Source organism: Eschrichtius robustus, chromosome 15 (assembly GCF_028021215.1).
Source record: "Eschrichtius robustus isolate mEscRob2 chromosome 15, mEscRob2.pri, whole genome shotgun sequence".
In the NCBI taxonomy this organism is placed as follows: Eukaryota; Metazoa; Chordata; class Mammalia; order Artiodactyla; family Eschrichtiidae; genus Eschrichtius; species Eschrichtius robustus.
In genome coordinates this window covers 83,284,690-83,310,693 of record NC_090838.1, presented here as the reverse complement: position 1 = coordinate 83,310,693, position 26,004 = coordinate 83,284,690, and the positions used below count along the sequence as shown (strand labels likewise).

Below are 26,004 nucleotides of genomic sequence, written 5' to 3'. Positions count from 1 at the left end.
AAGGTTTTGGAGCAGTTATGAGCCAGGCCCTCTGCTGCACAACCTGGGTAGCGGTAGAGGCGAGTGGACCAGTCCTCACCCTTGAGAAGTTCACAGTCAGGGGAAGGAAGGAGACTCATAAATACACGGAGGAAGCCGATCGCTGGTGCCCGGCCTGACCAGCAGCATCTCAGCCCCAGGGAGCCCAGCATGCCGAGGGTCCCCGGGATGGGTTCAGAGCTGGGAGTGGAGGGGGGAGACCCTTGTCCTGGGCTCCTAATCAGTCCTCACCTCATGGTCGCCTGGCTTCTGCCCCCATCGTGCCTCCAGCCCCCACCCCCAGCTTGTCTGTAACCTCCGTGTGGCCTCATTCGATGGTCACTTTGCTCCTTATCTTGCTCTACTTTCCCGTAGCGTTTGACACAGCCGACCACTTCCTCCTTCTGAAGTTATCTGTCTCCTCTCTTGTCTTTCTTTGGTGATGACACACCCTCACACTGTTTCTCTTACCTCCTTGACAGCCCCTGCTGTTCTCCTCTGCGGGCTTCTCCTGGTGAGGCTCCGCCAGCCCCCAGCCTGGGCCACCTTCCTGCTGGTCACATAGGAGCTCCTTTCTTCAGCCCAGCCCCTCCTGTCACCTCCAGGTACCAGCTGCTCCTGCTTGAGTATCTCACAGATATCTCAAACCTAATATTTACTTATTTTTTAAATTATATCTTTCTATTTTAACCTTCCAGTATATTATTGTTCCTGCTTTATACAGTTTTAATGTTTCCTGCATCTTTACCACTCTTTGCTTATCATTTCTTCTTACATCTCAGACCCTCAATCTGGGAGAATTTTCTTTCCTCCTAAAGTGTATCCTGTAGAATTTTCTTTAGTTTGGGATCACACTTTCTTAGATTTTGTGTGTCAGAAAATGTCTTTATCTCATCCTTGTTCTTAAAAGATATTTTCATTACATATGAAATTCTGGGGTGACAGTTATGTTTCTATCACCGCATTGAATATTTTATCCCACTGTCTTGTGGCTTCTATCACTTAAGTTGAGAAATTTGCTATCAGCTTAATTTCAAACCTAATATTTAAAGAATGAAACTCTTGGTTTGCTCCCTGAAGCCTCATCTCCCCACATCTTTCCCGTTTCAGCAAATACCATTACTACCCATCCAAGTTGCTCAAGCCAGAAATCTAGAAGTTGACCTTGACTTCTCTCTCATCACTTACATGGCAGATTCTACCAAGCATCCCCGATATAGATCCCACATCCTCTGTCTCACCTTCTCTGCCATTTCTGCTGCCCTCCAAACCACTGTCCCACCTCCCCTGGACTGTCACAGAGCCCCTGCCTGGTCTCCCCGCTCTCACTGAGCCCTCCACTGTCTGTTCTCCATGCAGCAGCAGGTGATCTTACAAATAAATACACCTGTCACTCCCCTGCTTAGCCCTGGGGACCCCGCGGGATCTGGCCCCATCCTCTTCTCCCACCCTCCCCTAGGCCAGCTGCACTGGCCACGCTGGCTGGCTTTCTGTTCCCTTCACTCCTGGAGACCTTTCCGGTCCCGAGTAAGAAATGAGACATGCAGTTTCATCTGCCTAAAATGCCCACCCTACACTCTTTACCTGCTGGCTGCTGTTTACGGGGATGTGGTTCCCCCGGTCTCCCTCCGCAATGAGCTTCCGCACTGCTCACTTTCCTCTCTCCCTGTCCCATCCCCCCGCCAGCATTTATCACAGTTTATAATCACACACTGATTACTTCCTCGCCTGTTTATTTTCTGTCTGTCCCTTGATTGGAAGCTCCTGAGGACACGGGTCCTGTGCTTTATTCCTGACGGTCAGCAGCTTCTCGCATTGGGATGGCATGGGGCCGGCGCTGACTGAGCCGTGGCCACGTGCCGGACACCCTGTGAGGCTGGAGGCCTGAGGGAGGGTTTGCGTTTAGGCCGAGGCGACTTTAGGTTTCTGGTTGACCTGGCTGGGCAAAGTGTTGTAAAATCCTCCACACAGAAGGAGGAGCAGCTTGGGGAAGGTAACGAACCAGGTTTGTGTTGCACTGACCTTGAGATAAGCCTGCCCCTAACATTTGCGAGCCCCAGAAAAGGGAACAGTGGAGGCCCCCCACCCCAAGATGTGTTCGGATATGTCAGTGTCATAACACCGCACCTGATGAACTGTTATATAAAGTGTGTCCTCTTTTCCTGCCTCTCACTTGGATGGTGACCTGGAGGTCCAGCTCTGAATTAGGATTCGCAGCCTCTGCTGAATGTGGCAGCAGAGGCCGCCCCAAGCCTTTAGCTCCTTCCCTTTCTCTCCCCTGCCCTGGCTTGGTACCGCACGCGCATGGAGGGGGTCGACCCGCCCCCAGGTCCAGGGCCTCTCCACCCCCTCGCTGCCTCTTCCCCTCCCCCCAGGTCTAGGGCTGCACAGAGCAGGGATGTCCCCGGGGAGGGGCAGGAGTAGAGGTTCCATGGGTCCAGGAAGCAGAGAATCTCAGACTTCTGGGTGCCCAGAGAAAGGCCTGGTAGGCACGTCCCTGTGGACTCCTCGCCGTGTGTGTGTGTGTGTGTGTGTGTGTGTTGGGGGGTGCAGCTGGAGGAAGGCTCGAGCTGGAGCCACGCCCTGTGCTCTGTGGGCCAGGCCGGCCTGGGTCTGAGGCCCTTTGATTATGGGCCTTGCAAGTCGGAGTCTTCTGGGCGGTTGGATTTATGAGGACTAGAGTTCAGGGAGGGGGGCGGGGTCTTTGGACCCTCAGCAGGGAAGCTGGTGGTCACTGAGACTGGAGAATAGATTGTGCGGAGGGAGGACAGAACAGTCCAGTGAGCCTGGTTCCCCCAGCCTCGGACTCAGACTCCTGGACCCCTGTGGCCTGTGGCCTGCAGATGTACGTTGGGAATTCAGCCATGGGAGACGGACGACAGTCGGTCCCTGTGATCAGATGCTCTGAGTTCTAACCACAGCTTTGTGATTTCCCAGCTGTGCCACCATGGCCAGTGGCTTTACCTCTCTGAGTCCGCCTCTGGATCCATGTAATGGATATAGTAACACTTCATAATGTAAGTGAGGGGGGGGACTCAGGGGCTATTGGGGAACCCTTTGTCACTGTAGGACAGTTATACCAGGTGCCGTTATTACCTACATAAGACATAGCCACACACAGATTGAGGGAAAAAGAAAAGTTACCAGCCCCAGGGCCCTCCCGAGTCCCACCGAGTGCCCTGCCAGGACCTGAGAGCTGGGCAGAGATGAGAACCTGGTGACAGGCCTCAGGGAGGAGGGACGGGGCGTGCTCACAGTCTGGGGCGCTGCGCCTTCCTCTTTCTTTCTCCCAGGCCCCTGATTCGGGGCTGCGCGGAGGGTGGGGGACCCCCGGGAGCAGGGGCGGGGGGCTGGGGCCAGAGGCGCCGGGCCTGGGAGCGGGTGCTCTTGTCTCGGGGCAGGAAGTGTGAGGTGCAGCGCAGCTGGGGAGCCCCGGAGGCCTTGGGGCAGCAGGGGGGTGAGTGTGGTGAGGGGAACGGAAGTCGGAAGCTGCAGCCGCCACGTTCCCCATTCACAGGCCAGACGGACGGGGCAGCAGGACCGCTCCCGGGGAGCCGGGCCCACGCATCCCTTCCCGGGTCCTCTGGAGGTGAGCAGGGTGGGCCTGCTTCGGGTGGGGGGCTCGGAGGGCGCCGGGGGGCGGGGATGTGGAGAGTCACGTGTGGGCCCTTGTGGTGACCGCCAGGGCAGGTGGGCAGGAAGAAGGGCTCCGTAGGCCCCTGCGTGTGCACCTGCTGTGCGCCCGGCCTTGGGCTGCAGCCCCGTCCTTCCCCTTCCTCCTCTCCGTCAACCGACCCCCTCCCAATCTGGCCCTTTCTGTGATTCCTGCTCTGGCTCCCACGTACCCCAGCCTTCCCGGAGCCCCTGGGGGTCTGCAGTCATGAAGTGGCCAAGGACCCTCCTTCCTAAAGCTCCCGTGAGCCTCCCCAGGTCCCTGGTGGCTGCTGAGACTGGTACCCAGCGGGGGCTCATGTGGCCACAGGCCCCAAATGAGCCTTGACCCCTCGACCCTGGAGAGAAGGAAGCCATTCGGGCTGGGGCTTTGGAGGGGGCGCAACTTTGGGTGCGGTCACCGTAGGAGCTCGGACTCGGGGTTCCCAGCCCCGTGTTGCCTTCAGGCCCCCGCAGGGAGGACGGGTTGAGGGGAGGGGCCCAGCGCTCGCTTGTTCGCCTGGGCCGTTCTGGTTTAGGCCTGTCGACCTGTTGGGTAACAGGAACCAGCGCACTCTCAAAGGCTTCCCTGTTTGGGACACCGTCAGGCCTCCTAGTTGTAATTGTTCATCTCAGCCACTGCCCCCTTATTCTAGGGCCTGAGATCCTGTGGGTGGAGTCAGTCCTGTGCTAAAAGGCTGGGGAGGGCGACCTGTCATCAGCTGATAATAAGTACCCCAGAGGACTGAGGGGCCTCAGCCAGGAGGCCTGTCTCCCAGGGCTTTAGGGCATCACAGGGCTCCCTCCTCTACAGATAAGGAACCAGCCTAGGCTCTTCTAGAATCCAGGCTCTAGGCTCTTTGTAGTGGGAGGGGGAGATCCAAGAAGGGGTGAGGGACGCCCAGCCTGGCCCTGAGCCTTTGTTGCGCTTCACAGGCAGTAGTTTCTCTGGAGATCCTTTGGTCCTCTCCGCCCACCCTTCCCCCCATCCTCTCTGCCCCTACCCCGTCCTCTCTGCCCTCTCCCTTCTCTGTCTCTGCCTGAGTCTCAGCTGACCCCACCTCAGGGTTCTCACCACCAACTCTGTGTGTGTGTGTGTGTGTGTGTGTGTGTGTGTGTCTCTCTCTCTCTCTCTCTCTGCACATTTGCATGAAGCCTCCTTCCGTGTGGGCAGGATGTGGGGTGGCCCCTACTCATGTACCTTGGGTGCTCTGGCCCCAGGTTCAGCAGGGGCGTCTGTCCTGCAACTTGAAACCGGAGACGCTCGGGGAGCTGTCCTCAGGGGCAGCACCCTTAACCTGGCCTCCGCCCAGGGCTGCTGAGGGACAGGACAGGTCACCTCCTAAATCCCTGGATGGGCCAGGAGCCTTTGCTTTTTGCATAGGAAGGAAACATTTCCAGGGCAAAAGGAAGCAGTTTTCTGAGTTGGAAGCTTAAAGGGAGAGAGAGAGATGCACGCTCCAGATAGGACATCCCGGGCCGACTCCTGGGGGACTGAGGGAGCCCACTGGGCTGAGTCCGTGCTGTCAGGGAGGGTGGTTTGTTTGGCTGCAAGCCAAGTTAATCTGAGCAAGACGTAGTGTTTCTGAGCACCTCCCAAGGGCCGGGCCCAGCATTAGCGCTCAGACCCCCTTCCATTGTATAGCAAACCTCTCAAGTAGCTTTATCCATCTTATTTCCTTCTTTCACAGGCAAGGAACCAGGTGAAGTTTTGGACCAGAGTCGCGTGGCTCGTCCAGTGTAGCTAGGATTTGAGTCTAGTCTGTGAGCCTCCAGGTGTAGGGCGAGTGGGGGCCGAATGCAAGGCATTCACGCTGTCATCTTTCACACTCAGGCAGGCTCTCCCCCCCGCCTCCCATGGCCTTCAGCACCTCGGCACAGGCTCTGTGCCCAAGCGGGGGGTGGAAAGCAAACCCACTCTCAAAAGGGTGATCCAGGTGCCATCTGGGCTTCTTCCTGCCCTAAGATCAAAAAGACCTTGCCTTGAAGCCCAGGGCGGGTGTCGGGTGGTGGTGGGAGGGACTTACGTCCCCCTGGTCCCCCAGCCGTGGATTTCTGTGACCTTTATCTCCCATCAGCTAATGCAGGCTCAGCCCCTGCAGAGGTTACTCGGCTCAAGACAGGAGCCCTGGGGGCTGCCTGGTGGAGCGCTGGCTCTCTCCCCCAGCCCCATCCTCAGCTTCCTCCCTAATCCTTCCTCTCACTGGCTTCTGGACTCAAAGCATTTTTTTGGATTCCAAAGAGCCACTGCACTTCTTCCAGAACTTTTCCTTAAAAGTTTTCTCTTCCCGAGCCATCACGATGCTTAGAAAAATGAAGGGCTACTCATTTCAGAGATAACAAAGCCTACCTAAGAAGCCTGTGGCAGACACTTTCCCCCGCCTTTGTTCTGGTTAAGATGCCTGAGGGATTTCAAAAGCCATATCACTAAGCATCAAGGGCGAAAAAAGAAAGGTAAACCAAGAAAATGCTAGACACATGAGACCTAGGCTCTGCTCCCCAGTTCCTGTGTGTGTGTGTGTGTGTGTGTGTGAGAGAGAGAGAGAGAGAGAGAGAGAAAGGGAAACTTCTTAAACTCGCATTTCTAGTGGAGAGCACAGACAAGGTGGTTGAACGGGTCCTGAAGTCTCCTTCTCTCTGTCCAGCTACTGCCTCAGAGCCAGAACCCAGATGAGCATTTTGGCTGCTGGGCTGGCCTGGCAGGGGCCACCTCTGGAAAAGCTCTGCACTAAGCGTTCTGGGCTTCCTGGAAGGAAGGTGTGATTGGCTCATGGCCAGACTGGCCCTCAGGGGGAAGTCTTCATGTCATAATGAGGCTAAATCTCCTTCTCCAAGCCTCAGTCTCCCCAGTCCTGTAGTAAGGTTGTTGAGGAGGGGGTTTTCTGAGGATCCATCCACCCATCCACCTACCCATCTATTCATCCACCCCTCCATCCATCTATCCATCCAACTATCCCTCCATCCCTCCTTCCACCCTTGCATCCATCTACCCACCCACCCACCCACCCATCCACCCATCCACCCATCCATCCATCCATCCATCCATCCATCCATCCATCCATCCACCCATCCATCCATCCCTCCATCTCTCCATCTTTCCTCTTATTTTCACAAACATTTCTGGAGTGCCACCTCTGAGTCAGGCAGGCCCTGCCCTGAAGAGTGGGGGAAACAGGTGAATTAAAGTGACTCCGCATCAGAAGAAATTCGTGCTTCATTCAATCTATGAATGCCCAAAAGAATTGATTTATGGGTGGGAAGAGAGAGTGATGCTTAAGGGAGCTACAGACCGGGGTTTGGATCCCAGCGTCCCCACCCACCAGCTGAGCTCCCTGGGCACATTTCTGAAGCTCTCTGAGCCTTGTTTCCTTATTAGTAGGAAGGCGATGTCACCACGTGTCTCACTCGTGGAACTGAGCTCACAAGACTGAGTCTGGGGCTGCAAAGCCTGAGCTGGATGAGTGGCACACCGCAGGGGCGGGGCACTCTTGGCATAGGGCTGGGTTGTCAGATACAAGACAGAATGCAGAGCTTAATTTGAATTTCAGATAAATAGTGAGTCAGTTATCAGTATAAATATGTCCCCAATATTGGGCATCCTCTATTGTTTACTTGCTAAATGTGACAAGTCTACTGAGAGCCCATGTGCACCCATGTGGACCTGTCTGCCTGCCTGGAACCAGGACACCCGCCACCAGCCTCTGTAACCCCAGGTGTCTCATGGGTGGTCCTGAGCTTCTCAAGTCAACACTAACCCTCAACTTTCTAACCACTGGAACTAGAGGATAACGATATACCACCAGAACTTTGAAGTTGGAGTGGGTATAACACAATTGGTCACTAAAGCGATTGTCGGTCACCATTCCCACAGGGAGACAGCAGTAGCAAGAAGCTCAAAGAACCTCCTTCTTGGCGATTACATTTTGGGAAGGGAAGCCAAGCTAGAACCACGTGGGTTAACACACTAGAAATTACGCTGTGGAGTAAATGCTCTGAAATAAGAGCGAGAGGGATGGCGTGCAGACACACCTCTTTCTCCACCACGTGCTGGACCTGTCTGTCCCTGCTTCCCCCCCAAGTCCCCACCTCACCTCCCTTGGGTCCTTCAGTTCCCCTCAGGCCCCAGACATCTGTTATCTTCTCTTTGGTCTCTGGAAAGCTGCTACAGCTTCTCTGATTTTTCTTTCCCTTTGAATCCATGGAGGAAGACCCCATTTCTTCTGGGAAGGCCAATTCAATCCTCGTTTATGTCTAGCATGGTCATTAACATTTACCTGTATGGCTGCTTTGTTTCATATACATATTTATTTATAAGGACCTATTGGCAAAGAGGGACGTGTGGGACTCTTATCTTGCTAAAAATTGCAGGGCACCCTTTCCACCAGCCACTGCCCACCATCTCCCCTTCCCATTATTGGCATTTGAACTTTCCTGTCAAGTGATTCACTGATGAGAGGAGGAGAGTTGATGTCATTTGGGCAGAATGCTGTGAGGCTCCTAAGGCGGGCGCACATGGGATGGAATGTGTGGAGGAGGGAGGACGGGGTGGGGTGTTTCCAGAGGGGAGCCAGCTAGGCACAAATAGACCAGGTCTTGGCAGGGAGGGAGGGAGGGTCAAGGGGTCTGGGAAGGGAGGTGGAGATGCCTCGTGTTCAGGTGCCTGTAAAGTAGGTGCTTCCAGGCACCTCTGCCTACCATCTCCTAAATGGAGCTGCCTTCCCAGAGTTTCCTGTATCCTAAGGGCTGGATGCTTGAGAAGCCTGCGGTGGCAGGGGTGGGGGGGGTGGTGTCTTACCTCCTTACTCACACTTGGTCATTCTCCAGGCAGGCCTGGGGAGGGAGGTTGGATCCAGAGGACTTGCCCGAGTATAGACAATGGGTTCTGGGTGCACTCCCTCCCTCCCTCTTGGTGATAGGACTATAGCAGGGCTCTGCCCTGGGATGGAGAGGAAGAGCCTCGAATGATGGCTGAAGCTGAGCTAAAGGGGTTGGAGACCCAGGAGGAGCAGAGTTCAAATCGACTGGCCTCAGAGCATCAAATACAAGATTAAAAGTAAGAAACGGCCCCACCTCTTGGGAAGCCTCAGTCTACTGGGGATGCCAGCTGAGAACTCAGTGGTAGATGGGCCCTCCCTGGGGGCTAAAGCTTCAGAATCCTGAGGCCCCAATTCAGCAATTACAGATTCTTGCTATGCTCGCAGTGAGGAATGTGAGGATTGGGACAGAGGGAGAAGTAAAAGCCCAGAAAGGGATTCTGGTTTTGAGAGATTTTTTTTTTTTTAAACATCTTTATTGGAGTATAATTGCTTTACAATGGTGTGTTAGTTTCTGCTGTATAACAAAGTGAATCAGCTGAACATATACATATATCCCCATATCTCTTCTCTCTTGGGTCTCCCTCCCACCCTCCCTATCCCACCCCTCTAGGTGGTCACAAAGCACCGAGCTGATCTCCCTGTGCTATGCAGCTGCTTCCCACTAGCTATCTGTTTTACATTTGGTAGTGTATATATGTCCATGCCACTCTCTCACTTCGTCCCAGCTTACCCTTTGAGAGACTTTTGGGAGGATGCTTTCAAGGGGAATTAGAAACTGAAATTCGTGCGGGTCCTTTCTCTCTTCTCTTGGGTGCCTCCTGAAAGAAGGAACAGTGCCCGGCCGAGCTTTCTTGGTGCCCTTAAACAGAAGGACCCCACCCAGCCTTTGTTTCCCAGCTCTGAGTGTTCCCGTTGATTGAGTGTCTCGTGGTGGGCCATGAAGTAGGTGGGAGTGAGTATCAGGAAGTTACGCACGGTTACAAGTCAGGAGCAGGGGTGTGTGTGTGCACGCGTGTGTGTGCTTTTGTTCCCCCAAATATTTCAGAATGGCTTACACGCACACACAGTCCTCAAAATAGAGATCTGTGAGTGAGGAGAGTGAGGCAAAGGGAAAATAAAAGCTGTGACGTGGTCTGGGGTGCACTTAATACAGGAAATGCGTGCATAGGGCCTGCGGACTTAACCTACACTTCCTGAGGGCCAGTTACCGAGGGAAAACAGGTCGAGTTATGAGTTTCACAGTGTCCACAGGATCAGAACAAGCCAGTTGTTCTGAAGAAGCAGGGCCACCCCGAAAGCCCTGTAACCTGGGGACCACGTGCAGGGGATGGAGATGCATGCTTCTGGAAAATGCCCCATGAGAATCCTTGACTGCATCCGATTAGGCCCGGCTCAGAGTGCCAATGTGGCCGATGCAGCGGGCAGCTCTGAGCAGGTGTGGGGCGGCCCCAGCTCCCCGCTCCCCAGAGGGCAGCCGCCTCCTCCCCGTGCAGCCCAGGTCCGCCCCGTGGGCTGAAACGTCCTCTGGAGCCAGGCTGCGTGGCTGGAACTGAGAACCGGCCAGTGAGCTGGGGTGAGGATGCAGGCCCCAAAGACAGGAGCCTTGGGAAGGGGAAACAAGACCAGCTGCGGCCTTCCTTTCCTGGCTGCCTGCTTCTCCCTCGAGTCTGTTCCATTCCCCTCACCTCTGGCCCATATCTGTTTGGCTCCCACGTACATTGGTCTCCCCATCGTTCTTTTGGTTTGCTGCTACCTTCCCGCTATTTTGAGACATTTCCACCTTCTGCACCTGCTACCAACCATCTTAGCCTTGACCTTCTCCAATCCAGGGTCCCCAAAGAAGGGTCTGGCTTGCCCAGTTCATCTCTTTCAGCTCAGCCACTCGGGCCACCCTCAGCCAACAGACGAGTGTCTTTGGGGCGGGTGCCGCCCTGGCGCGAGCAGTTGCAGTTGTGGGTCAGACGGCGTGTATGGTACCCTCCTCACCCCCGCAGGGCTGCGGAGGGCAGCGGCCCTTGGCCCGGGCTATGGATGTGGCAGGCACTCGAAACCACGTGTAACTCACCGGACGTGTGCTTCCAGGGGCTGAGAGGCCAGTGCTAACCTGCCTTTGCTTTGGGTACTTCCAGGGTAGATGTGGGGTCCCAGTCACCCCGCTGGCCGGTGCTCCCTCTAATCTACACAATGGGCTTGTGAAGGCGGATGCTTTTGGGGACTCCTTTGCAGCTTGCACTCTGTGGATGATGGGCGACGACGGACTCTGTGAACACCCCAAACCCATGGAATTTCTCGACATCTATTTGGGAGACCACACGCAGCTCCACCCAGGAGCACACCTGAGGGAGACACGCGGCCACCCTGACCCTCTCGAACCTTGCGGGGAGCAGACCTGGGCCTCTGACCCTCCTGATTCCACGAGGCGAGATGTTCATCCCAGGGGCTCCAGCCCAGAGCCCACGCATCCGGGGAGCGGCTCTTCCCAGGAGGGGGCAGGGCAGAAAGCAGCATCCCCCGGGTCACCCCGGGACAGCCATCCTCTGGGGAGCCCAAGCCAGAGCCAGAGCACGTCCACCCAGGTGGTGTTCTGGGCGGGCATCCTGCAGGCGCAGATGTGCGTCCTGGACCTGGAGGAGGAGCTGGAGAAGACGGAAGGGATCAGAGCTGAGCTGAGATGCTGTCTCCCCACGGCGTCTCCCGACCTCCCCGCTTTACGCTCCAGCCCGGCGGGACCCCGGGACTCAGGCCTCCACCCCAGCCCACCCGTGGACGTGCACGAGGCCTCGGGGGAAGATAGCAGCGGGCCTGAAGGGGAGAACCGGAACCCGGCATGGCCGAGGGAGGGCGTGCCAGACTTGTCCCCAGAGTGGGGTCCCGAGGAGGAGAGCATATTCTTTGACAACCCCCTCTTCCTGGAGAGCCCTTCCTTGGACCCCAGTGTGTCTGAAGCACGCTTTTCCTGGGGGTTCTCAGATCCCTGCGCAGATGTGAGGACCGGGCCCCAGAGCCCGCAGACCCTGGAGCCCTCACCCCCAGGAGGCAGCGTGCTGTGGGAGCTGGGCAGTGAGCCGGATCTGGGGGACAACACAGTGGATTCCAGCGGGCACGCCACACCGCCATTCCCTGTGCCCACCTACAGGCTGCACTCCTCCTCCTGGGCTGTGGTGGGCACCACCGAGGGGGCTCCCGCAGCACCTCCCGGCCAGGAGGAGAGCGAGGTAAGCAGAGCCCTGGGAACCAACCCCAGGCTGTGCGTGGGGACACGGAAGGAAGGGCCTTCCTCTGTGGTCACCAGGCCCAGAACTCTCTTCCCAGATGCTGGGGCCTTTGGGGATCCTGGAGCAATAGAGCAGAAAGTCAGGTCCAGTGTGGCCTTCAGAATTAGAGGAAATTTTACGGGCACCGTGATGTCAACTGAACATGATGGCAATTAACGTTAAGGCACAGATGTCTCCCCTCTCGCCAGCTCCAAGGGGCTGCACGTGGACACATTTGGAGAACAAATAGCTCCTCCGGTTGCGGCGTGTTCCAGGCCAATCTCGGGCTCTCCCTCTCCCACCTCGAAGACATTCCCAACTGTAACAGGGCAGGGGTCAGCCTGCTGGGGTGACCTCTGCCCCTGGTGGGGAGGCGTCTGCTTTAAGAGGCCTCTCTTCTGGGGAGAGATTTCAGCATTTTGTTACTTTTAGCTCACCATCTTTCATTGTATCCAGTGTCACCCAAACAGGCCCACGTGACAATGGCAGAGGTCTTGATATCAACTAGCACGAGCTGCAGGGACAAGTTACGTGAGCACATTTTTCCCAGGGAGGCCTCTGCCTAAGAGATAAGGAAACTCAAGATGGCAGAGCAGGGCTGTAACTTTCTAATCTCTGTGGTCCCAGAGAACAAGGGGAGAGCTCATAACCAGAGCAGCTCTCTCAGCTGACCCCGAGATCAGAGGACTGGGGTCCCTGTGCAGGGCAGCCGTGCCTGTGTCCTGTGATGTGCATTCTGGGGCCTGGTTGCTCCAGGGGCCCTGGAGTCCTCAGAGGGAGGCCTGGGAGGCCTGTCCTGGGAGCTGGCCGTTTGCGCTCATCTGGGAGGGCAGGGCCCAGCCCAGTGCCTGGGGGCTGTCACCCTCTCTACAGCACAGCCCCTCCTTGGGCAGATGCTGCATGAGACAGGGCCATCTGAGCAGCCGGAGCAGAGAAGACTAGAAGTCAGTGAGCATGGACGACGCCCCAAGGCTGGAAGGGTGTCAGGAAGGCCCTGGGAGCAGTTTCCCTTGGGCAAACCTCTCTCTTCTCCTTTTCTTCCCTAGACTCCTCTGGGAGACAGTCTTGCTCCTGCCCGATCTGCAGCATCCTGGGTGGACAAAGCATTGACCTGGGAAACAGAACGTGTGGGATCTGATGCCAGCCCTGCCACATATCCTGTGCAACCTTGGGCAAGTCACTTCCCCTCTCTGGGCCTCAACTTTTCCATCTGTAGAGAAGGAACATGAAGCCAGTGATTTCCAGGGCCCAGCACCAGCACCCCTAGGATGTGGGTCCCATCCGGGGTGCCTCTTCTGAACTGAGGCCCAGACCAGGGTGTGAGGTCTGGGTGGGAGGACAGCAGGGAGGGGGGGGGGCCCTGTATACTCATGGTCCCTCTTCCCTCCCTCTCCTCCCCCCATGCCTTCACTGCCCCCTTCACCTCTCAGTGCCTCCAGGGCTCACAGATGCCTCTGTGTCTCTCTCAACAGCCTCTGCCAAGCCCCGAGGGCTGGCAGACCAAGGGCGTTCCTTCCTGGCCCCAGGGGCCTCTTCGCCCCCAGGACAGAGGTGAGATCCAATATGGGGTCTGGGAAATTGGGTGGTTGGAGGCTTTGGAATCTGGAGTGGGGACAGAGCGCGTTCCCCAGGGGTGTCATTAAGGAGTCCCCTTGTTTTGTGTTGGAGCCAGACAGACTTGGGCTTAAATCCTGCTTCTGCCTCTGTGACTTCATCAGTACAATGGCTTTTAAAATACTCATCTCATAGAGTAAATGAAGAAATGTACAAAAGTCCCAGCCTTTTGGATGCCTGGGTCTCAGTGGTTTAGCAAGCCCTGAAACCCCGGTTGCCTTGGGGCTGAAGTTTTGGGAGTCGTCTGCCCACTGTCCCTACGTGTGGTGGGTCACTGCCCGACGAGGGACAGAATGTGCAGCTCCAGGGAGGAGCCCCGGGATGGGGGAGCTGCTGGGGGTGGCAGCCCAGGCTGTTCCCTGGCTCTGCCCCTTGGCCCTCAGCCTGCCCCTCGTCCCGTGCCAGCTTCACGCTACACTCTTCCTCAGGTGACAGGCATGCAGAGCGTGCCCAGGAGTCTGCTCCCTGCACCGTGTCCCCTGGCCCCTGGGGGAGCCCAGCCTCTTCGCCTGAGCCGAGCAGCCCTGAGTCTGAGGCCAGAGGCCCCAGCCCCCGGCCCAGCCCCCTGTCCTCCCAGGAAGGCAGCCCGCAGCTCTGGAGCCACCCCCCGAGCAGCGTTCATCCCACGTGGATGCTAGATACTACAAGCCCTTCGTTCCTGGAGACGGATGGGGCAGAGCCAAGTTCCCTGGAGAAAGAGAAGGCAGGAGAGGCCCCAAGCCCAGGGAAGGAAGTAAAGAGTGAAGGCCCAGCCAGGACTGCTGAGGCTGGAGCCAGCCAGCCTGACGTTCTCTTGACTTCTACAGAAGGGTGAGTGTCGTTCTAACCACCCTCTGCCTCCTAATTATGCAGGCATTTAAGAATACCTGGTGTGATTCTTTTCCCATATAGGTTCTTACAAAATATTGAGTAGAGTTCCCTGTGCTATACAGTAGGACCTTGTTGTTTATCTATTTTATATATAGTAGTGTGTATATGTCAATCCCAAACTCCTCATTTATCTCTCCCTGCCCCCCAACCCTTTCCCTTTTGGTAACCATAAGTTTGTTTTCTATGTCTGTGGGTCTATTTCTGCTTTGTAAATAAATTCATTTGTATCCTTTTTTTTTTTTAGATTCCACATATAAGTGATAGCATATGATATTTGTCTTTCTCTATCTGGCTTACTTCACTTAGTATGATCATCTCTAGGTCCATCCATGTTGCTGTAAATGGCATTATTTCATTCTTTTTTTTATGGCTGAGTAATATTCCATTATGTGTGTGTGTGTGTAAATATATATATATATATGCACACACATACCACATCTTCTTTATCCATTCATCTGTTGATGGACATTTAGGTTGTTTTCATGTCTTGGCTATTGTAAATAGTGCTGCTGTGAACACTGGGGTGCATGTATCTTTTCAAATTGTAGCTTTCTCTGGGTATGTGCCCAGGAGTGGGATTGCTGGATCATATGGTAACTCTAGTTTCTTAAGGAACCTCCATACTGTTCTCCTTAGCGGCTGTACCAATTTACATTCCCACTACAGTGCAGGAGGGTTCCTTTTTCTCCACACCCTCTCCAGCATTTACTATATGTACACTTTTGGATGATGGTCATTCTGACTGGAGTCAGGTGACGTGAGAAAAGCACACTGGGACTTAACATACTAATATCTATTAAGCCAGGATTATATGACTGAAGGGTTTGGTAGCACAAGAAACCAAAGAGCAGACAGTCATACACGTGGGGCAGGACTTGAATGTGTCGAGGCAGAGCCAGGGAGTCGTGTCCACGGCTGGACACCAGGAGAGGCCGGGGCAGGGGGTGGGTGTGCAGCGAACCTGACCTGACCAAGGCCATGTGCCGGGAAAAATGGGGGTCATGCTAGGCAGGTCTGGGGAGAGGGAAGGTCAGAGCTTGTGATGTGGGGATGACATGCCACTTTGAATTTGAGGATGTGTCTGGGAGGCCCAGGGTGCTGACTCAGATCTCAGGGGAAGCTGGAGCAGCAAGGAGAGGTTTGATTGGGACCAAAGGAACGGTGGATCTTGGGGTCCATAGCAGGACTAAGTAACCCTAGAATTGTGACCAGGGGTAGGAATAGTCCAACTGGAAAACCATCCTAGATGCCCACCTGCCCCAAGGATGCTGCATGAAGGCTGTCAGCCCCTAGGATCTCTACATGGGGAAGGGGTTTTGTTGGCCAAATTGTGGTCATGTGAAAGAGACCAGGGGAGACCAGTGATGGTTCAGGTCGTGGACCTAGTGTTGGACTAACTGGAAGGTTAACTCCACTCCCATCTCGAAGTCATTGGGTGATGGTGAACCTCAGGCAGTACCAGAAACCAAAGAAGCCTCTTCCTTCTGCAGCTGGAAAGCTACACTGTCCCTGAAGAAGTTCAGAGTAATCAGAAGAGTCTCTAGGTGTCTAAAAAGAGAGGGTTCATGATACCAAAAATTAAAGTTAATTCAACCCCAAATAAAAGTAAATCCACCTAAAATGAGAACCATACTTTCATAGTAAATAATGAAAAAAGGTTTAATTGATGCTTTTCTTGGTAAATGACACTAAATATTACATAAGTAAATTTATTTAATCTTATATTTAATACACTATAGGAGATTAATTTTCCTGGCTTAATTTGGTGGCCCAGTGAGATGTCTTTCATTCATCCTTAACTTTCACAGTGAGGTCATAAGGGTCTATTTAATTTATCATTTTATTTTATTTTTTTTATTTTTGGCCGCACTGAGGTGGCATGTGGAACTTCCCCAACCAGGGATCGAACCTATGCCGCCTGCAGTGGAAGTGCGGAGTCTTAACCAATGGACCACCAGGGAAGTCCTATTTTATTTTATTTTATTTTAATTTTATTTTATTTAATATCAGCTTTATTAAGATATAATTCACATACTATACAATCCATCCATTTAAAGTATACAATTCCATAACAATTTATATTTGCCCTGTAGGGTTTTTTTCCTCAAAGTGCCTTCCCATCTAGATATTATTTTAGTTAACAACACTCACTGACTAGGTCATTTTTGTAAAAGTATTTGAGGGCTTTGTCAGCTGATAATCTAAGTAGCTCTCTTTAGATGTGACAAGCGTGTCATTATTGTTATTTTCTCCTCTTCAGTTGTTCACTGGACTAACTCTTCCCGTTCCTCACTTGTCAGTGGCTTCCCAGGTGATCCCTGGAATCTTCCAGCATCACTTTCATGGCCTTCATAAAATCCTTTTTGGCAAGATTTGTAATTTCAGTTTTCAGTTGGCTTCCATTATGTTTGCCCTGCCTTGTTGGATGTGGATGAGCCTCAGGAAGCAGTGAGAAGTTACCAGCAAAGACGCTGACCCCGTTGGGGGCAGAGATATACATTTGTGTTAAGTGGAAAGGGCTGTCAAGTGCAGCCGAATTTTATAAGTGGGTAGTCTGTCGGTGAACATTTTCATACTGTGATAAGTTTTGCTTATCTGTACAACTCCCTGACTGCAGTAACCTGGATGATGACCATTCCACTAACGAGGATACCCCAATACCTGGTTGCAATGTTGCAGGGAAAACGCAAGAGTCAGGGAGAGATTGGGCCGGGTGACTTCTGAGATTCTGAGTGTCCTCTGAGTCTACCATGAGGGTTGCTGGGGCCTGTGCACCCTCTGTAGGGCACCATCCAAAGCCCCTGCCGGAAGGCCCCCTTCTCTACCACAGGGCTGCCGAAACGGGAAGGCAGGGGTTGGAAACCACCTGTGGCAATCCCAGCTGTCAACATTCCTAAAGCCGGTCTCGCTTTCCATTCTTGCTTCACCCTTGCACCTTCCTTGGCTCCAGATCTAGGAGTGGAGGCTGGAGGCTGGAGCTGGGGGAGGGGAAGGGGGGCAAGGAGGCATGATGGGGAGGGCAGGACAGGTGAGGGGCACAAGTGGCTGCTGACATTTGGGGAGGTATTCCCACCCCTCCTTGGGACGGACTAAACACCACTGGGGTCTTCAAAGGGCTGACACTGCCACCTGAGGAAATGCTGGTACCAAGCTCGGCTCCAGCCCTTGCTAGCTTTGTGTGAATACTGCCCTCTCTGGGTCCTCCTGGTGCCCAGGTCAGGCCAGGCAGGCTGTGACCCTGCCTCTTCCCCGGGGGAGGCCCTGGTCTGGCTCTTCCCCGGCCACACGAGGCCCTGGAGCTCCAGCTCCTGCCCTGAGCTCTGGGCATGGACTCTAGGCACACCCGCCCCTACGACTGACCCCAAGGACGCTTGACCCAGAGCCCCTTTGTATCCATCCCAAGCGGGAGTCTGAGGTCACCGATGGACTTTCGCAGGCTTCCTGAGAGCCCCGTGCCCCAAGCGCAGCCCCCAGAGGAAGGCCAAAGGCCCCCAGCTGGAGACAAGCTGGCGAATGGCGTCAGGACCGACAAGGTGGCCTGGAACTTGGCCTCCCGCCTCTATCGCCTGGAGGGCTTCCGGAAGTCCGAAGTGGCCGCTTACCTGCAGAAGAAGTAAGGGGCTTTGAACCTGAGCGAGGCTGGAGGTCGAGTCAGGAAGGGGAGGAGCAGCCAGTGGGCTCCCTGCCCGCCTGTGGCCCTCCGGCCCGACCACTGACCTCTCAAGCCTTCGTTCCTGTCCCGTCCACGGCACCCCTCTCCCCTTTGCCCCCAGACCCTTGCCATGCCTGCCTCTTCCTCTTAGTCACACTTGTGTCACCCTCGACCCCTGCTTAGAGCCGCCGGACCCGGCGACCTGCCTTCCCCCCACCCCAAACCCATGTCCCTCCCACTCAGCATCGGATGGGGTGCCAGTGCCCTCTTGGGAACTAGGGTCCAGCCCGGCTGTGCCTTTCCATTGATCTCACCCCCCAGCCCCCGTCAGGCCCCAGGATATGTGCAGGCCCTGGGGCCCCCAGTCCAGAACCCCAAAGCAGGCTTCATCCCCACTGTGCCTCCACAGCAACGACTTCAGCAGGACGGTGGCTGAGAAGTACCTTTCCTTCTTCCAGTTCGGAGGCCAGAGCCTGGACCGTGCGCTCCGGTAACACCTGGGGGCCTTCTCTGGGGAGGAGGGATGGCTGGTGGGGGGCAGTGGCACACCCAGCAGAGGCTGGAATCTGATTGGCCCTGAGCTCTGGGGCTGCTGGGCTCTGCCTGGACTCTGGCCCTCCTTCCAGGGGCTTCCTCCACGCCCTGGTGCTCAGTGGGGAGACCCAGGAGCGGGAGCGGATCCTCTACCAGTTCTCCAAGCGCTTCTATCACTGCAACCCTGGGCTCTTCTCCTCAGTAGGTAGGGAGATGCCGGCCCTTTCGGGGGACCGGGGAGAAGGATGGCAGGGAAGTGTCCCCAGTCTGCTTGGGGGTTCACTGGGTGGTGGCTGTGGGAGTGTGTTTGGAGGTGGCTCTGGGGGGCCCAGAAGCATTTGGGGGTCTCCCCGCCCAGGGTGGGCAGAGGAAATGCAGGAGTCCCAGTTCCAACGAGCTTTCTCTCTGGGGGGACAGACTGCGTGCACACCTTGACCTGTGCCATCATGCTCCTTAACACGGACCTGCATGGACAGGTGAGAGCCTGGGGGGTCCTGGAAAAGGGGAACCGAGGCCTGGGATGGGGGTCAGGGAGGGCCCTGGGGACCTGGGGAAGGCTCGGAGTAGCTGGCCGGGGGTCTTTCTGTTGGGGTCGGGCATGTGTGCCAGCGACCCCCCTCTCCACATGGCCACAGAACATTGGGAAGAGCATGAGCTGCCAGGAATTCATAACCAACCTGAACGGCCTGCGGGACGGCGGGAACTTCCCCAAGGAAGTGCTCAAGGTACGGCACGGGGGCTGCTCAGGGCCTGGAGCCTTGGCTCTTTGTCCCAAGGGGAACGTGAGCTCATGCCTGGCTTTGCCGAAACATCCTTGAGAGGACAGGCCTTCCTTACCGAAGGGAACGAAAAGTGTGGGCCCCGGGCCAGCAGTATCAGCATCACCTTGGAATTTATTGGCTTGTGTGAATACACAGGCCCCCCCACCCTGGACCTACTGAATCAGAATCTCCGGCTGGGCCCCTACAATGTTCTGTCATGCTTCTGGGTGATTCTTAGGCCTGTGAAGTCTGAGAAGCACTGGTTTTTGGTTCTCAGGGCAGAGCTTCAAGTGGTAAAAGTCTAGAGCTAGGATTCGGGAGCCAGAGGTTCCAGGGTTTGGATTCTAGTCTTGGGCAGCTCACTCCTTGGCCAAGGCAAGTTCCTCCGGGGCCAGTGACCATGTTACAGGGTTGTTATCACAACCTGCTTAGCCCAGGGCCTGGCCCACAGTCTGCTTTCCTAAGCAGTTAGAGCATTTATTCTTTTGTCTAGTCAGTGAACATTACTTGAACACTTACTAGGTGCCCGGTGCCCCACTAGGCGTGGCCAGGGCTACAAAAGCCAGCCAGCCACATTGATGTGAGTACTCTTGGTCATATCATTTCAAAGTCGCAGCACCTCGTTTATTCATTCACTCACCATACACCGACTGCCCCTGTAGTCAGCTGCTCCTGTAGCGTCAGATCCCTCTGGGCCGGATGGTGTGTGGGTGATTCGTTTCCCCTTCAAGGGAACTAGTTCAGGCCTCGCTAAGCTCAAGTAAGGACGAGGATTGCTTTGATCATCCTTGTGTCTCTAGCTCCCAGCACAGTGCTTGGCACACGGCAAATGCCCCGTACATTGCTGCGTGTGTGCGCGGATGCGCGGATGCGTGGGCTGCCTCCTGCTCGGGGCAGAAGGGCAGCTGCATCGGGATGGAGTCGGCAGGCTGCAGCATGCCCGTCCTACCTCTGCCAGACAGAATGTGCGCCCCACGGCCCGAGGCTCCCGGGCCCACCTGTGTGTTTCTGTTCCAGGCCCTCTACTGGTCTATCCGAAGTGAGAAGCTCGAGTGGGCCGTGTAAGTGAGACCCATCTTTCCTCCCCTCCCTCTCCCCTGCCCTCCCTCCACCCACCCACCTGAGTTGGAGAACTCGGGCCCCTGGACAGTGCTCCCCTCTGCGTGGGTGGAGCCGGAGGCGGGGCAGCGGGCCAGTCTCAGAAGAGGGTGCAGTGGGCCAGGGAACACCTGGAGGAGCCAGAGGTGGCGAGGGTGTGGGGATGATAGGGAGTGATGGGTTGCCTTTGGCGGAGGACTTCTTCGGGGGTGGGGGGTCCTGAGGTGTGGCTGCCCAGCAAGAGAGAGAGGATGGGGGTCCTGAGGTGGTGGTGGGCACCTCCTGATGGCCTCTGGCCGGTCAGCACCCCCAGCCTGATTCTCTGATGTCCAGGGATGAAGAAGACGCAGCCAGGCCCGAGAAGGCCCGGCCGTCTGCCCTGGCTGGCAAGATGAGCAACCCCTTCCTCCAGCTGGTCCAGGACCCCACGGTGCCCACCTACAAGCAGGGCATCCTGCCCCGGAAGATGCATCAGGATGCGGATGGCAAGAAGAGTGAGTGTCTGCCTGCTGCCACGCGGGGGCATCTGTGTGCCCGTGAACGGGGGGTGTGTGCAAGTGCCGTGCTCAGGGACACCGTGCAGAGAGACGGCACGGGCGGAGGACAGGCAGCCCGTGTTCCTTCCTCAGTGCTGACCGTGAACCGGGGTCTGTGTAATGTGCTGGGGGCTGGGGGAGGGGTGCAGAGACAAGACAGACCTAGGGACCCCCCCACCCCCGAACCCCTGTGCTAGGGTGGGAATTAGACAAGCACACCAGTGTCTGGGATAAAAGGAAGAAAGAGCTGCGTGGTGTAGGGAGGCCTCCATCGAGTATGGGGTGTGGAGGAGGGCAAGGTTTCCGTTTTTGTTTTGGGGTGGAACGTGGGGGACAGGATAGTTAAGGCTTCTGGGACGCAATGGTCTCTGAGCTGAACCTTGGAGGAAAAGAGGGTCTGATTATTTGTAGTTGGGCAGAGGGATCCCCACTGAGAAAAGAGCACGGGGCGTGTGAAAGAGGATGGCGTGAGGTGCATTGGGCCTCATCCTGCAGACTGTTGAAGGCTCTGGAGCCGGGCAGCCACGTGACCAGAGCAGGAATGGGATCCCAGATGGGCTGGGGTACGGTGACCAGCCAGGGAACTGGCATTTGGCTGTGAGAAGCCACATGAGCAAGGGCAGGAGGTGACCGTGGGGAAGCAGGCCTTCTGCCCTAGCATCTGAGTCCCTGGGCCTCTCTGGATGGGACCAGAAAGATGTCTTAGAAGAGCTGTGCTTCTGGGGGGGGGGGGTGGGGGGGGGCGTGTTTGGAGTCAGGATGGTCTGTATGAGCGTCGGCTTTTGTGGTTGTTTGTAAATAGTTCTGTTTTGGTGTCTAAGAGTGGTTGCCCATGTGTGAGACACGGTACTGCCTGTTGGTGATCGGTTGTGTTTTGTTGTGTCGGTGTGCTTGGGCATGTTTCTCTACACCCTGGGGAGAGACTGGAGTTGGTGGAGGGGAAGGGGGGGGGACAGTGTGTGTCTGAGGGTCTGGAGGGGGGCCACCACCCACCTTTGTGTTCTGCTCCTGGGGCAGCGCCGTGGGGCAAGCGCGGCTGGAAGGTACTCCACACCGTCCTGCGAGGGATGGTCCTCTACTTCCTGAAGGTAGGGAGGGAGTCTGCACCCGCGACGGGCAGCACGGGGGGGACGAGCAACTGATGCAGACCTCTTTTCTGAGCCCGTGTGCCCTGTGGCAGGGAGAGGACCACGGCCTTGAGGGGGAGAGCTTGCTGGGGCAGATGGTGGACGAGCCGGTAGGGGTGCACCACTCGCTGGCCACTCCCGCCACCCACTACACCAAGAAGCCGCACGTCTTCCAGCTGCGCACGGCCGACTGGCGCCTCTACCTCTTCCAGGCACCGTAAGTTTCGTGGCGGGGAAGAGGCAAGCGGCAAGGCCCCAGCTTTCCTCCCTGACCCCCCTCTCATCCTCTGACGGCTATGGGCCCCGCCCTCGGGGGGAGGTGCCGTCCTGACCAGGCCACCTGAGATGGGCTGCTGGCCGGGGTCCGGCTACAGCTGGAAGCCGGGGCTTCCTGCTTCCGTCCCCTGCCCTTGGCCCACTCCGCCACTGCACCACCTCTTCCCTGAAAGTCCGACTGAGCCTCCCAGTTCCAAACAGAGGATTCCAGGAAGTCACTAACACTCGATCATTTCTTGGCATTTGATATAAACTCTATTGCCTTCCCAGATTTGCCTCTTTGTCCGCTGAGAAAAACCACAAGCGGCGGTCAACCACCTCGGCCAGTGGCAGGACTTCTGGCTTTTGTCGGCTCTGAGTCCTGAGCTGCCGGGCTGCTGTGCAGACCACGGGAGGCTGGGGGTTGGGGATAGGTGATAGCACCGGACTCTGTGGTCCTGGGACAGACGGCCACCTCTCCCTGCAGCACTGCCCAGGAGATGACTTCCTGGATCGCGCGCATCAACCTGGCCGCCGCCACGCACTCGGCGCCGCCCTTCCCCGCCGCGGTGGGCTCCCAGCGCAAATTCGTCCGGCCCATCCTGCCCGTGGGCCCCGCCCAGAGCTCCCTGGTACGGCCCGGGGGAGGGGCGGGATGCCGCGTGGGAGGGGGGTGCACCCCGGAGGACTAGGAGGGACATGAGAGGCTGTGCAGCTGGCCTAGGAAAAGGGGTGGGGAGGGGGAGGGATGGGCTGAACCCCTAGGCCCGGGATCGGGGATCGAGCTGTACACCTGGGCCCAGGAACGGAGGCGGGGGGGATTCTTGGGCTGCCCACCTGGGCCCGGAACGGAGTGGGAGGGCTTAGAGCAGCTTCCCCCAATGCCTCCCGCTCCCAGGAGGAACAGCATCGATCCCACGAGAGCTGCCTGGATGCTGCCTCCGACGACCTGCTGGATCTGCAGAGAAACTTACCGGAGCGGCGGGGCCGCGGCCGAGAGCTGGAGGACTACCGCCTGCGGAAGGAGTACCTGGAGTACGAGGTGAGGTGCCCGCGCCTCACCTTCCGCCTGGACCCTCTGCCGCCCTCTCGTGGCCGTGGCCGTCCCTGCAGCCTTGGCTCAGGGCAGGGGGAGGTGCTCCTGGGAGAACACGGGGTGCTGTGTGCGCTGTCTGCGCACGAGTGTGTGCACACGCGTGCGCAAAGTGTGTGTGTCCGTGTGCACTCGGGCCGCTTCCCCTCTTGTCCTGGGGGCACATAGCAGCTGTTTGTCTGGAAACACTCTTAGGGAATGTTATTTTCATACATGTTTTTTCTCCTAAGAGTGTATTTGGCTTTTCCTACATTGAAGGGAAAGCTATATTTTAACAGAATTATTTCTCCTAATACCTACCTAATAATAATAATAGGCAATATTTCAGAAGCTTGCATTGCATGGATTATCTTATTATCTAACCACTCTGGGGGTAGGGGCGGTGATCCTCATTTTACAGATGAGGACACTGAGGCACAGAGAGATTAAGCGACTTGTCCAAACCTGATACATTTTCAAGAGACTCCAATTACATCCGTGCCTCGTGTATGGTCGTAACTAAGGAATGACCTTTATTAGCTCTCTGATCGATGCTGAAATATTTTTTCCCACCCAACACCCACCCTGCACCCAAATTCAGGAGGAGGGTAGGTGAGGGGCAGTGTGGGAACAGAAGGGGTCAGAGGCCACCCAGGGGCAGAGAGGGGAGAAGGGAGCATCAGTGTCACCTCCTGGCTGTGCCCACTGGCCCTCGCGCTGCCCTCTCCCTTTCTTTCTGGCTTATCCCTTTGGCGCGCTGGCTGCATCCATGGCTGGGAGCGCGCCACTTCCCAGAGGCCCCGGCGTGTGGCCGATAGGACCCAGCTCTGCCCGTAGCATTCCAGCCTCTCCCTACCACTGACTGACCAGCTGGGACCTTTAGCAAGGCCCACCCCTCCCTAGGCCTCACTTCCCTCTTTACAAAGCAGAGCAGTGACTCCCACCCAACCTCCCAGGGCTGGGTTGAGGATCCAGCAGGCTGGAGGGTAGGAAAGCACTAGGTAAACTGGGAACTGTATCCGAAGGATGCTAGTTACAGAGGCCCAAGGAGTGTTAAACAGATGAGGGTAGGTAACGTCATACTCTCCAGATGCCAATTGTTAAAACGCCACGCAGACTCAATTAGGGTTGAGTACAGATGTGTGCTGTGTGTGTGCAGTGCTGCACAGATCTCGGGCCTAGTGGGTTACGGATCTTTTAGTGTCTCAGTGATGTAACGTGCTCCAGAGATGTCAGTTACAGCACTACATGGGGTTGGCTGTTAGACCAGGGCTGGACTTACAGGTGTAACTATAAAACACCCAGGGCACGGCAGGGTCTGCAGACACGGTTGCTCAAGCAGGTGCTAGCCTTTGGCCCGGCGCTCTTTCTGCAGGAGTCTTTATCGCCATAGCATCATTCACACGTGAGCTGTCTGTCCCTCACGATCCCAGGCCCCTCCCGACCTGGAGCCAGGGTGGTGCTAAGGTGGCGGGGCCCGTGTGTTGCAGAAAACCCGTTACGAGACCTACCTGCAGCTGCTGGTGGCCCGTCTGCACAGCCCGTCGGATGACCTGGACCTGTGGGAAGAGCAGCTGGGGAAGGAGGCCGGAGGCCCGCAGGAGTCCAAACCCAGCCTGAAGAAGTCCCACTCCAGCCCGTCCCTGCACCTGGATGAGGCCCCCACCACGGCCAAGGTCAAGCGCAACATCTCAGAGCGCAGAACCTACCGGAAGATCATCCCCAAGCGGAACCGCAATCAGCTGTGAAGCGGGTGCCCCCTCACCGACTCTGCCCCCCACGGCCTGGGGTGGATGTGGGATGAAGCCCCGAGGAAGAGCCTTGTCTCAGCGGGTGCATGATGGTGATGAGGCCCCGCCCCTCCCCCCGCTGAAGGACAGCCTTGCTTCCCTGTGGTCCTCCTTCCCTCCCTGTACACAGGAGTTTTCCTAATACTGCTGCCCCCGCCCCTGGCTGCTCCCGAGGGCGATGGGAGGTCAGGAATTTGGCTCCACTCCCACAGTTCATCCCATGTCACCCTCCATCCCTTCAGAAGCCACAGCGGACACCTTTCCCAGGCCTGCGGGCAGCTCAGTGCTTATTTGAGAGTCAGAGTGCTCGGGGACCCCTGGCTTCCGGGACAGAGGCTGGGGCAGCAGAGCCCTCTGGGCAGACAAGCTAGGGGAGCCTCAGCCCTGAGGGTGGTCTTGCTCTGGGAATCAGCTGGCCTGCTGGGAGAGGTTCTGGGAGACCCCAACCAGGCCCCACCCACTGGGGGGACAGCCTTCTGGGTAGGGGCAGGGATGCGGCGAGTTCAGGGGCTCAGTGAGGCTGACCCTGGGGCCCCAGCCTTTGTCTCCTCTCCCACACGTCACCCACTCGCAGTGGGCAAACGAGAGAGGCCCTGCCTTCCACGGCCAATTGCTGATCATCAGAGCAGAGCCGATGGCGGTCAGTGAGGGCCGGAAGGGGTGGCGGCCTCCAGAGCTCGGTGGAGAGCCCTGGAACGAGGGACCTCTGCCTCCCCAGAGCAGGGAAGGAGTTCTCTCCGGGTTCAGACCCTAGGGAGGCTGAGGGTAAGAGGTGGTGACACATTCGCATCCCCTGGGGGCTCTGCAGAGTTGGGGGGGGGGCGGCGGGTGGAGGCCTGGCTCCCTTCCCACACACCCCTTCCCTGAAAGCTCCATTCCCGAGGGGCTCCAGGACCCTTCCGGACCCCTCCCCTGCCCCAGCCTGCTCCCAGGGGCCTTTGCCACCCTGCCTGGG

General features: G+C 56.6%; 1 protein-coding gene across 3 annotated transcripts; it reads left to right on the top strand.

Annotated features, from left to right (window-relative positions):
• The first annotated feature begins 10,726 nt into the window (after nucleotides 1–10,726).
• PSD4 (pleckstrin and Sec7 domain containing 4) lies at nucleotides 10,727–25,007 on the top strand. Of its 3 annotated transcripts, none has more exons than XM_068564558.1 (16): nucleotides 10,727–11,701; nucleotides 12,787–12,912; nucleotides 13,213–13,291; nucleotides 13,855–14,164; nucleotides 17,628–17,837; nucleotides 18,286–18,366; nucleotides 18,503–18,615; nucleotides 18,828–18,886; nucleotides 19,046–19,135; nucleotides 20,189–20,232; nucleotides 20,603–20,763; nucleotides 21,823–21,893; nucleotides 21,986–22,149; nucleotides 22,675–22,819; nucleotides 23,086–23,229; nucleotides 24,750–25,007. In XM_068564558.1, the coding sequence occupies exons 1-16, from the start codon at nucleotides 10,727–10,729 to the stop codon at nucleotides 25,005–25,007; spliced, it is 3,030 nt and encodes a 1,009-aa protein (XP_068420659.1). The 3 variants fall into 3 exon arrangements, with proteins under 3 accessions (XP_068420659.1, XP_068420658.1, XP_068420657.1); XM_068564557.1 differs by having other exon boundaries at nucleotides 13,213–13,308; nucleotides 13,800–14,164; XM_068564556.1 differs by having other exon boundaries at nucleotides 10,730–11,701; nucleotides 13,783–14,164; nucleotides 17,661–17,837.
• The last annotated feature ends 997 nt before the right edge of the window (nucleotides 25,008–26,004 follow it).

Excerpts from the sequence above, each read along its gene's own strand:
- PSD4 (XM_068564557.1), top strand. The coding sequence starts at position 10,727 with ATGATGGGCGACGACGGACTCTGTGAACACCCCAAACCCATGGAATTT. Across the intron at positions 11,702-12,786 it reads CCGGCCAGGAGGAGAGCGAG|ACTCCTCTGGGAGACAGTCT; the intron begins GTAAGCAGAGCC and ends TTTCTTCCCTAG. Across the intron at positions 21,894-21,985 it reads TGGTCCTCTACTTCCTGAAG|GGAGAGGACCACGGCCTTGA; the intron begins GTAGGGAGGGAG and ends GCCCTGTGGCAG.